Source organism: Bubalus bubalis, chromosome 4 (assembly GCF_019923935.1).
Source record: "Bubalus bubalis isolate 160015118507 breed Murrah chromosome 4, NDDB_SH_1, whole genome shotgun sequence".
Taxonomy (NCBI): domain Eukaryota; kingdom Metazoa; phylum Chordata; class Mammalia; order Artiodactyla; family Bovidae; genus Bubalus; species Bubalus bubalis.
This window is the reverse complement of record NC_059160.1, coordinates 39,611,223-39,623,589: the sequence shown is the minus strand read 5'-3', so window position 1 is coordinate 39,623,589 and position 12,367 is coordinate 39,611,223. Positions and strand designations below refer to the sequence as shown.

General features: G+C 35.8%; 2 protein-coding genes across 10 annotated transcripts in view; one reads left to right on the top strand and one right to left on the bottom strand.

Moving 5' to 3' along the window:
• The window catches only part of ERGIC2 (ERGIC and golgi 2), a 44,591-nt gene extending 41,456 nt beyond the window's left edge, over positions 1 to 3,135 (top strand). The window contains exons 13-14 of the mRNA XM_025283444.3: positions 2,403 to 2,485; positions 2,647 to 3,135. Of these exons, the coding sequence (XP_025139229.2) occupies positions 2,403 to 2,485; positions 2,647 to 2,709 (146 nt within the window). The 3' untranslated portion in view covers positions 2,710 to 3,135. The remainder of the gene's footprint in view (positions 1 to 2,402; positions 2,486 to 2,646) is intronic.
• Positions 1 to 12,367, bottom strand: part of FAR2 (fatty acyl-CoA reductase 2) — a 184,954-nt gene that overhangs the window by 6,484 nt on the left and 166,103 nt on the right. For 6 of the 9 annotated variants that reach the window (XM_025283440.3, XM_025283442.3, XM_006068263.4 and 3 more), the window contains 2 exons: positions 11,992 to 12,119; positions 9,119 to 11,098 (listed from right to left, as the gene is read on the bottom strand). In XM_025283440.3, coding sequence (XP_025139225.2) covers positions 10,936 to 11,098; positions 11,992 to 12,119 — 291 coding nt within the window. In that variant the 3' untranslated portion in view covers positions 9,119 to 10,935. Of the gene's footprint in view, positions 1 to 9,118; positions 11,099 to 11,991; positions 12,120 to 12,367 lie in introns of those variants that run through there. The other 3 variants (XM_044941296.2, XR_006550413.2, XR_003108728.3) reach the window with 2 other exon arrangements.

Genomic DNA, 12,367 nt, shown 5'->3' with positions numbered 1-12,367 from the left:
CACAACTGAAGGGACTACACACACAGTGTGCTAGAGAGAGCCTAGACTTGAACCCAGGTTGTGTCATTTACATGGTGGTAGCCCTGTGTCAGTCACCTACATTTTCTAAAATTTTCTCTCTATAAAAAATGGGAATAATATCATCTAACTTGCAAGTGTATTGTAGGATTAGATGAGAAAATGCCTGGAAACAGTAGATAGTTTGGACATAAATTTTCTTTTTCAATTAAGGTATTTTTAACAGTATAGAATACAAAATTAAATTTTATGATACGTTGTACTATGAAATATGTGCAGCCAAATTTTTAGTTAATAATAATTTATGAGTTCAGATCATTTTGCTTTAAGGTTATGGGATTTTCTCAAAGGTAACCTAAAAGAAAAAAGAAGTGCTATATTGTGAAAGTTAAAGTGTTAGTCACTTAGTCATGTCCGACTCTTTGAGACCCCATGGACTGTAGCCTGTCAGGCTCCTCTGTCCATGGAATTCTCCAGGCAGAAATACTGGAGTGGGTAGCCATTTCCTTTTGCAGAATTGTAATTGTGAAAATTTGAGTGTTAAATATAGAATGAAAAATAAAATAGAAAGGATAAAGGAAATATTAGGTTGGTGCAAAAGTAGCTGCGGTTTTTACATTGTTGAAATTTACCATTTGATATTAGAATACATTCTAAATAAATGTACTTATGTATACATCATTTTAATGTTCATTTCTCACTTTATGTTTTTGGCTAATGACTTATTACTTACTGTTTATTTTATATTTATTTTAGACTATGTAAATGATGTTAGACAAAAAGCAAATTTAAGTGATTTTCTTATTTGAGTTCAAAATGGGTTGTAAAGCAGCCAAGACAACTTGCAACAGTGCACTTGGCCCAGAAACTGCTAATGAATATACAGTGCAGTGATGCTTCAATAAGGTTTGCAAAGGAGATAAGAGCTTTGAAGATGAGGAGTGTAGTGGCAGGCCATTGGAAATCGACAGCTTCAGTTGAGAGCCGTCATTGAAGCTGATCCTCTTAGAACTACAGAAGTTTCAGTGGAACTCAATGTCAACCATTCTATGGTCATTTGGCATTTGAAGCAATTTGGAAAGGTGAAAAAGCTTGATTTAAGTGGCTGCTTATGAGCTGACTGAAAATCAAAAAATTCATTTTTTTTTTAATTTATTTATTTTTTAATTTTATTTTATTTTTAAACTTTACATAACTGTATTAGTTTTGCCAAATATCAAAATGAATCCGCCACAGGTATACATGTGTTCCCCATCCTGAACCCTCCTCCCTCCTCCCTCCCCATTCCATCCCTCTGGGTAAAGTGTCTTCTCTTTGTCTGTGCAACAAGCCATTTCTCAATCGGATTGTGATGTGCAACAAAAGTGGGCTGTATATGACATCCAGAGATGACCAACTCAGAAGCTCCAAAGCACTTCCCAAAGCTAAACTTGCACCAGAAAAGGGGTCATGGTCACTGTTTGGTGGTCTGCCACCCATCTAATCCTCGGTAGGTGAAATCATTACATCTGACGGGTATGCTCAGGAAATCAGTGAGAAGCACCGAAAGCTGCAGCACCTCCAGCTGACACTGGTCAACAAAACGGGCCCAGTTCTTCTCTACAACAATACCCAACTGCAGGTTGCACAACCAGAGTTTCAAAAGTTGAATGAATCAGGCTATGAAGTTTTGCCTCATTTGCTGTATTCACCTGGTTTTTCACCAACTGACTACCACTTCTTCAAGCATCTTGACCACTTCTTGCAGGGAAAATGCTTCCAAAACCAGCAGGAGGCAGAAGATACTTTCCAAGACTTCATTGAATCCCAAAGCATGGATTTTTATGCTACAGGAATAAGCAAACTTATTTCTCATTGGCAACAATGTGTTGATTGTAATTGTTCCTATTTTAATTAAAAAAAGATGTGTTTGAGCCTGGTTATAATGATTTAAAATTCAGTCTGAAACTGCAGTTACTTTTGTACCAACCTAAATAGTTCCTTTTTTATGCTAACTTCTGTTTAATATTACATGGAGTTTATAGTTTGAATTATATTTTTTAAATGAATGAATAGCTTTTGTGGTTACTGCTTTATTTACAACAGAGTCATTTACATTTGTGGTGGTGTAAGATACATTAACCACCTTTGAAAAGATTGCTTTGTCAAGGTCATGAATTATGTGGCCTTCTGATTTTGAAAAGAAGTTCACTTATTTTAAAATCCAGTTGTCTTGATATTTTTAACTGTGGATGTCAGTAAAGCAAACTGTTACCTTCCTTAACCTATTCCATTGTAATTAGTTGAGTTTTATATTCTTACTCACAATTTAGGAAATAAATAATATAGGAAGAAATTTCATTAAAAGCATAATTTAATTAAAAACAAACATTTTGTTGTTACAGGCATGCTACATGGAATTGGCAAATTTATAGTTGAAATAATTTACTGTCGTTTCAGACTTGGAGCCTACAAACCTGTCAATTCTGTAAGTGATACAGTGATTTCCATCCCAGGTCATAGTATCATTGTTAAATCTAAATATTAGCTCTTGGTGCCTGAAAGAAATTGCCCAAAATGAAGCATTATGTTTAGAGGAAATAGTGTAAGAAATAAAACTCATACTTTGGTCTTTTTGTTCCTCCCTAGGTTCCCTTTGAAGATGGCCACACGGACAACCATGTACCTCTTTTAGAAAATAATACACATTAACATCTCCCAAGTAAAGGAGAAGAACTTTTTGCCTGAGACATAAAACCTTTTTTAATAATAAAATATTGTGCAATATATTCAAAGAAAAGAAAATATGAATGAGAAGCAGAAATCACACCTAGGGAGGAAAAGAAACCCAAACTGAAATCCTATATGTTTCGTGTCTGTTACAAATGTTCTAGAAGAAATTATGCAGCTAATCTAATCAGTGAATACGCCCAGCTGGAGTATCGCTTTGAACATGACCCCTTCTGATATTTTCATAGCAGATGGGCAGTATTGAAATCAGACCTTGCTTCTTGATGACAAAGAGCCTGAAGGAAGAAGTCAAACCACATCTAAAGAAAATGGCATTGATAAGTGCAAATGTTTTCATCTCTTTGTTTTTTTAAAGATATGATGTCAGAATAAAATATGTAAAACATATGGAAAACTAGTCTAGACTTTAAAAAGTGTGGTCAGGCCACATTGTTAATAAAGGAAAAGGTGGGGTCCCTATGTTATAGCCATATTACTGTTAAGCCATAATGACAAGACCATTTATCCAATTTTGGGTCTTAGGGTGGTAACTGCTTTTCTTTAAACTCTGGCTATTGACATTTCTGATTGTTCAAGGCAAGGTCATGAAAGACGAAGGTAAATACTTAGAAGGGCAGATGCTGTAATATGTAACAGAGGTATCATTCACAAATTGTATAGTGGGCACGTATGCAGGGATAAGAAAGCACATTGTTAAAAAAAGATGCTAAGTTTCCTAATATCCTTATTCTTGTTATAGTTTGGGAACAGGGGATGAGTAATAAAAAGATCCACTGCTAATGATGGAAATTATCAGTTTGTAAAATATTAAGAGGAAAAGTAGCATTTTTTATGTGTTGTGGTAGTGGGCAACAGGGTAACTTAAAAATAGAAGTATGAGGCAAATATTTAAGTAAGACAAGATAATGTCAGATCTGAGAGATTATCATATTAAACTGTCATATTAAACATTAATATGATTAAATGTTTATCATATTAAACATTTAAACTGTAAAACTGTATTATGAAAGAACTATCTGCATTCAGAGTGTCCTGAATGTGATTGATTCTGTATTAGATTGTGTTGGTCTAGATTTCTTATTATTTAAGGATTAATTTTAAATTTCTAGATGATATAAAAGATTTAAAAAAGAGGGGTATATCACTCAGGTGCTGTTAAAACCTAAATTTGGAATATGTGTGCCAACATCATTTTTCCTTTTGTAATGCTTTATAATGACAGTAGAAGAATCATCAACCAGTTCCTCATGGTTTAAGTCTTAGGGAAATGGGGAAACAAAAATTCCAGGTAAGTAACAAGACCAAGACTAAAAGACAAGATTTTAAATGGTTTTTAGAGAATAGGACACCACAAGTTAGAGTTTTTCAAATTCCTTTCTGTTAAAAGGTAAAAGAGAAAATGTCCTGTTGAAAGCAGTTGGGGCAGATAATGGAAAGAAGAAGAAATACTGATAAAACTACTTTATAGTAAAGCTTATATAAGAATGCTATTTTACAAATAATAAGAGAAGCATCATTGTTTAAAATATACAGTTAATATGATTAAGAGCCATTAAGTTAACTAATATGTGACAAGTTTATGCTTTGAAAGATTTTCAAATTCAGAAAATTCCAAATAATGAATGGCCTTCTCATTATTTAGAAATTTCTGATTTCTTCAGATGTTATTTCCAGTGAAGGTAGACTGGGAAAAGGAATTTTTAATTAGAATTTTAGCTATTTTAGACTGAATGTTGGTTCTGTGAATCTGCTTGTCAGAAAATTCAGTTAAGTTTCAGGTTATTTTAATAGGAAAAACGATTGATTTAGAATTATTTTCTTTCAATTAGGATTATAAAAGTTGAGTATCTTTAAGAAGGATTTAAAAAATTATTTTGGTACTTATGTATGATTTTTAATTGTTACCGTTTTGTTTTCCAAATACCATATTAAAATTGTAATGGTATTAATCTGTCCCATTAAAACTGAGTATAAAAGGAATTTCTTTGAAGCAAAATACTACTTTGCCATTGATTTCCATTTTAAAAGTTATGAAAGGTTTTCACCTGAAATCCCTCAAATAGTCAGGGTCAGATTTTGGGCGATCAAAGTATTAAGATTCTGACCAGCCCTTTGTATGATGGGTGATGACGTACACTTGTGTATTAGGATTTAGTAGCAGTTTTTGATCTCACCAAGTGTTTCTTTTCCGTGGCAGAGAACACTGTACTGGCCTGTCTGTCTATTGGCATGTTACCTGGGGATGCCTCTAGTAGGACACCTGAGTTTATTACTCAATTTTTTATTTTATTAGGGCATTCATAATATCTATGTGTATATATTCCATACTAAATATTTTAATATTGAGATCTGGAATTATGTGAAATGAGTTTTCTTTTTCATCTGTGTTTGCATACATACAGCCTATAAAAAGAGATGAAATGTTTAAATGAAAAAGATGAATAATTCTCTGCTGCAGTATTTGTACACTTCAGACTACCTCTTGGGAAAAGCTTAACTCAGAATTTCACATTTCTAATTCTTGACTTAGATGATTAATATTATGCTTTTCTCATATACATTTTATGATATAAAGCACTGAATTTTTGTAATAAAACTTTACTAATGACAGAGTTTATAATCTTTAATACAAGCTTTGGAATTCATAAAGGAATGACTAAGATCTAATTTTTTTAATGGTATAAAGACACATGTTGTGCATTGTCTTTTGATGTCTTAGGTTAGTAATTCAGGTACCAAAAATTAAATGTACATGCAGCTCCTTTGTTTCACAATTTAAAACCTTTAAACTTAAGTTTGAGATGTGTGTATTTTTTAAATTACTTAACCTGAGCCTTAGGATCTTTAAAATCTCATCAGGCCTTTAACCTAGTACTTAAGCTCTCCCCTGTCTTTTTGGAGGTCTAGCAAACCTTTAAGCCAAAATGAGTCACCCTTTGTCAGCACTATCCAAATAGATCACTACTTGTTCACTACCTTATGGTATGCAACCTGGAGTAATATCCAAGTACTATTTATTTATTGTAATTCCTCCCACCCCTTTTGGAATATTTTAGTGATTAAATCAGCATTATTTTAAGAGTAGGAAACAAAATGCCTTGGATTTTTTTTTCTTGTAGTTTTTAAAATTGTTTTAACAGAAAGAAACACAAAAGACTCATTCAGTGTCTCAATCCTAAAGATTGGACTCAATAAAATAAATTGTACAATAATTTTTTTGTCCTTTTACGATCATGTACCCCCAAATAAGCCTTAGTTCCTCATATTTAAGCTTCTTTTTCCTCCTAGAAAAACTACAACAATCTTTATCATTCAGTATCTTTCCTTTTGCTTCAGATGGAGCTAAATTACTGTATCATATGCCATTTATTCTATATTTTTCGTGTTACGAGTGAGTGAGGAAAAGATTTGACTCCCATGTGTCTGACTCTTTGCGACCCCATGGACTGCAGCCTATCAGGGTCCTCTGTCCATGGGAGATTCTCCAGGCAAGAATATTGGAGTGGGTTGCCATTTCCTTCTCTAGGGGATCTTCCCAACCCAGGGATCAAAACTGGGTCTCCCGCATTGCGGGTGGACGCTTTACCATCTGAGCCACGAGGGAAGCCCCAAACAGATTATAATCAGCAAAACATTTAATGGTTTTGTTTCAGCAACTGCAAGTTTTATTTATCAAAAGACATTAACAATTCTTCCAAATTCATTTATGCTATTTGTGTAATAATTTTAATGTAAAGCCCAGAATGAGGAGGTGTGGCAAAAGGTATACATTGATGTAAGATACATACTACATACTAAAGCAGACCTTCAACAACATGGCATATAATTATGTAGTAAATATTTTGTAAATTCTCTTCTGCTTTCAAGCAACTATACAAATTAATTGGATGATTTCTTGTATTATACTTACCTTTGATTTCTTGATTTCTAGATTTCTAGATTTCTTTGATTTCTAGAATTGGTAAAATTGACCCAACTCCACATCTTTCCAACCCATTTACAATTCTAGCTTGGAACTGATATTTCAAATAAAGTAGGGATACACCTAAAATATTAATCTATTTTATATCAGAGAGCTCCTCTAGCTGTTAACACTCAATTTCAGTTAAGTATCCGTTGTCATAATTGTATCTGCACCTCACAGGGCATTCCTATCTCTCAAGTCAGTTATATCTTAAAATCAGCAATTCTGGCAATTTGTTATATTTTTAAAAGGTAATCTAGGTAGTGAGCATTTTTTCATATATGTATATGGTTCCCAAAACATAATTTTTAGATTTGCAGAGAAAATGTACAGGGGAAAAGTTATGTGGAAATTTGCATGTGATTCTTGGAACTTTGAAACATTGATATTTTTAGAAACGTTCAGTTTATTCACTCAGTTGTGTCCCACTCTTTGCAACCCCATGACTGCAGCACACCAGGCTTCCCTGTCCATCACCAACTCCCTGAGCTTGCTCAGACTGGTATCCATCGAGTCAGTGATGTCATCCAACCATCTCATCCTCTGTCGTCCCCTTCTGTTTTCAATCTTTCCCAGCATCAGAGTCTTTTCTAAGGAGTCAGTTCTTCGCATCAGGTAGCCAAAGTATTGGAACTTCAGCTTTAGTATCAGTCCTTCCAGTGAATATTCAGGACTGTTTTCCTTTAGGATTGACTGGTTTGATCTCTTTACAATCCAAGAAACTTTAGGCTGACCTAATTGTTAATGCTCACTATGAGATACACTACTTGACTATTAGTCCCTTCTCAAGTTAATTTTACCTTGAGATTCTAAGTCAGTTATTTAAATGAGCTAAAAATTTACATGAGTTAAATTTTATACTAGCTGGAGATGTTAGGTTACTATAAAATTGTGAGAAATGTTTTTCTGATTTTGTGTGCCCATCTGCCTCAACTTTTTCTAGAATTAACTGCCTCATGTGTTGACTGTTTTCAGTTCTATAATGTTTGTTACTGTAATATTTTGTGGGTGCAGAATATAGGGATTACCAAAGCTTTTAAAAACCTTTTCTTTGTACTTACTGTCCCCTTCTCCATCAAAAGTAGAAAGTTCTTATTGGATTGTATATATTAGGCACTCAAATAATTGTTACTGGTCTTGATATAAAGTAGCTAGGGGTTTTCTTTCATGCAGATACCTACTTTTACAGCTTAATCATCACAAGAGAACTTTGTGTCATTTCTCTAATACCACAGGTAGAACATTCTTCAGCATGTGTTACAAATTGCAAGTCCATGTGCCTGATGCACAGGTGAGGTCTGTCAATACTAAAACATCATAGAGTTTGGAACAGAGAAAGGTTTATTACAGATTCATACAAGGAAATAGGTGGCTGATGCCTTAAGAAACCCAGTTAGTGAAAGCTTTCAACAAGCCCCTTTAAAAGAAAAAGGTGAGGGAGGGGCGTGGTTAGTTGTTGCAAACTTCTTGGCATCAGATCCTTTGTTCCTGAGGTCAGGTCATGATCAGGGAACAATGTTCCTGTAAATCTCTACCAAACCAATGTTATTCAATGTCCTGTTAAGGGCAAGGTCCCAAGGCACAAGTTGCATCCTCCAAGGTCCTGGTCCTGGCTAAGAGGAGGCAGATCTCAGTTGGCGGCTCCCTCAGGGCCAGGTCCCCAAACCCTGCCAAGCTGTCATCTCTGCCATGCACCCAACCCACTTTGCCCTCAGTCTCCTCAGGTTGCCCAAAAAGAGGGGAGACCAGGTCTCACAGACTGCAACCAAGGCAGATGGCTGTGCTATTTGGTAGCAGAGACAGGGATGGGGAGGGGGGAGGTTCACTGCTCCTCAAGGTCTGGGCCAAGGCTGGTGGAGGGCCTTAGTGAGGGCTCTGGAACCCTACAGGACATAGTTCCGTCTGTTCCCTGGGTCCTCCAGTTCACTCACTGGCCCAAGGCTGGATGAGCTGGAGGGCCTCCAGGAGAAGGCCTGAATCTGCTTTTCCACCTGATGACCACCACACCACTGACCCTTGGCTGAATCACTTCCCCATTCGTCCCTCATTGACAGTTACTTGTGGGGCGTGCCCACGGTGGCACTGACCAATAACTGAGCAGGACAACTAAGGGTTGTTCATTGACAGACTGCTGCTTGTGGGTGGGGCCCACTGAGGCACTGACAATGGCTGAGCAAGACCTGTTGCCTGGTAACAGGGTGCAGCGTAAGGAGGCACAGCAATGGCTACCTGTAAAGGCTGTGCTTATCCTGCTCTGTACCCTATTAATGGTGTCTGAGAAAACAGCATTATGGGAATGTGTTAATTCATATTCATCTGGTAGTTTCTTTTTATTTTCCTAAGGATGAGGGGGAAGATCTACTGCAGTAGTCAGCAGTTAAAGATACAATACTAGAAGAGAGGAAATCAGTCTTTAATTCAAATTTTCATTTAATCAAGTCAAAACTGAATGATCAGTGGAATTTATTGAATTGGTGAAACATAACCAAAAGATAGTAAATTCTTAGAACTATTATGTGTTGTCCAATTTCATTGAATTATATCTTGATTTCCTTTTTATCATCTATAGTTTTTATCTTAATCAACTCAAACATATCACACAGAAATCTCAAACTGAAGATAACCAGGTGCTTTCTTTCAGAGCTGGGTTTTCTGCCCTGGAAAGTAGTTCACATAACTTAGATGAGATTGAGAAAGACATTGCCCAGAAGAGTCTCCCTGCCCCAACCCCAAATGTGCTTTATGGGGTTCAGAAAAATTTCAAATAATACTGGGCTAGAAGTTGCCCTCACAGCTCTAGTACATTTCTATCACATGAATGTGCCTTTCTGAGTATTAACCAATTATCCCAGGAAGTGAGCCATATGTATAACTAACATTGAATGTTTTATGCTCATATAATTTTCTAGTAGTTATGATTATTTTTAGTTACTTAGGCCCCAGGTGCTGTTATTTGAATCATATCCCATGTTTTTAACATGAAGTGCTGCAATCTAAAATGCACTCATCTCTCAAATATGAGGAAAATTGGGATAACAGTTATATTATTAATATGGGAATCTGAGAACAGATTTTTACTAATTCATTTGCATTATACATAAAATATGTTTAAAACAACACCTGTTCTCTGAACTTCCAGTCACTAATGAAATCTGTCCTTTTCGGCTGCACATTGTACAGGTAACATTCTGCAACTGGAGTGATCAAGATACTAGCAAGTCCTGGTGAAAGAGTGAACTTCCCCACAGAAAATATGACTAGCATTTACATTTTTATTTGCAATTTTGCTTTTCTCAGTGGTAAATATCAGGAAAATGGGTTTTTACGTGATTTTAGCCTAGGGCCTTCCTCTAACATTAGTCACGCTAATCAAAGGCCTGGGCAATAGAAGCTTAAATATAAGGGATTTGGCCACTTTAATGAACAAGAGGAAAACTCCTAAGAGGAGGTAATCAGGAAAATTTATGATTCAAAAGATTTAGAATAATAGTTGTCAAATTCAAATTACAAGAACCAATTTTTACTTAAAAGCATAATAATCACCCATAATGAAAATATGCTTGAGCCCTCACTCTATATACATTATTTACACCTCTTGGTTCTCTTCAGGTTTCAGATGTGGGTATAGTGAAGGAAAATGTTAGATGCGAACCCACTTTTCTAATTTCCCAGCCCTTAACCAGGACTCCATAGTATAGCACAAAAAGAAAGCAGAAACCTCCATGGAGAACTGTTTCTCTTACAGCATTTATGATGATGTTGAGACCTTTGCTTATCTTGATTTTCAGCCTTTATACTAAGTACACTAAGTACAATAAGTACACTAGACTAAATGGTTCCAGTGACAACTGCCTTTCTTGAGCATGTCTCAACTTCTGTCATGTGTCCTTCCATGTTTATTGAGCTGACATTAGTCCTCTCAAGGAGAACAAAGCTAAATAAGGGAAGATGGGTGTCCTTTGGTGTTTTATATTCAAGAGCACAGAATAGTGTTAAACAATCTGGAAACAATTTTTTTCCTGAAATTTGTATGATAATTGGCTAGGATATGACTTCTGTTCTCTCACTGAAATGAAAATTTATAGTTTAGAAATAAGGATGAATACATGACAGCACATCTGACAGGTAATGATGGGCATATTTGTTACCTAATCTTGAGAACCACAGTTGCTGTTTTAGAGGTATCTGAGAGGTTCCAGACAAAGGGGGATTGCCAAATGTTCTTAGACATTAAGTGTGCTAGATGCCCTAAAGTAGGAGAGGAATTTGTAACAGAAGCTCACGATGAAGAACCACACATTCCGAGCCACCTGAGATCTTGCAATGAGAAGACGCCAGGCGATGAGGAAGAGAGCAGTATTAAAGAGGTAGTGAATATTTCGGAGCCTGGAAACAGACATATATAACCAACATCAACACAGTATCAAATACCCAACTATGTTACCTAAAGCATAAATGTATCTTTTCCTGGCTATGACCAGCAAATAATTAAGCGTCTTCAGGTATATGGCAGTATCTGATAGCGTTTTGATTTTGATAGCTTTCATTTCCACCACATTCCTTCTGAGTAATCATATTTCTACAATATTCCCCTGACTAGTTTCCCTTTCTCATACCTCTCTGCTTTAACCTGTCTTATAAACACGGCTAATATAAGTTTTCTTAAATACACTTTGATCATGTTACTGTATATCACAAATCACTGATTCTCGTTTACTAGAGGGTAAATTCTAAAGTCTCACCTTGCTTTTCAAGGTTCCTGTCTGTTTGCAATCAACTTTTCCCATCTTTATCATCTCTTCATTAAAAACCCTTTGCTTCTACCAGAATTATGCAAGACTGCTATAATTCTGTGTTTCTTAGGGAACATAGAATTTTTTATTGAAAAAAATTTCAGGCAGTCAAAGCTATTGAAGAACAGTTAATTGATTTGCCCATGTTAAATAGCATCATCAGGTTTCCTGCCTGTTGGGTATTCTTTATATCACATTATGACAGGATATGGTAGAAGAAACAAACTTAGATACAAATCTGGCTCCTCTGCTTATCATGTACAGCTTGCCCACTTCCCTCCTTTGAACTTAAATAGTTCTTTGATGGAAATGGGATAACAAAAATACTACTTGCCTCATAGAAGTATGGTGAAGTCTAAATAAACAGTGTATACTAGGATATATAGTATAAAGGCTAGAAAAATATTAACTGCTGTCCTGCTCAAATTTCATGCCTGGTATAAAATGAGATACACATGCTAAGTACTCAATAAATGTTATACTTACCTTTTTAAGTGTTGCTTTGCTTCTGGGATCCCAGCCATATCCTCTTTCAATAAGTACTTCTTAACTCCTAAAACATAATTTTCAATGTATTCTAACCAGTTCAACTGACGTACATCAAAGTTGAATACCTGAAGGCAAGAAGAGATTATGGATTGTCAGAATTGTTGGATGATCACTTTGCACATTTGATGAAGTTTCTTTTATATAAATAAGTGACATTCGGTTTGGAAGATTTAGGTGCTGCTGCTGCTAAGTCGCTTCAGTCGTGTCCAACTCTGTGCGACCCCAGAGACGGCAGCCCACCCGTCCCTGTGATTCTTCAGGCAAGAACACTGGAGTGGGTTGCCATTTCCTTCTCCAATGCATGAAAGTGAAA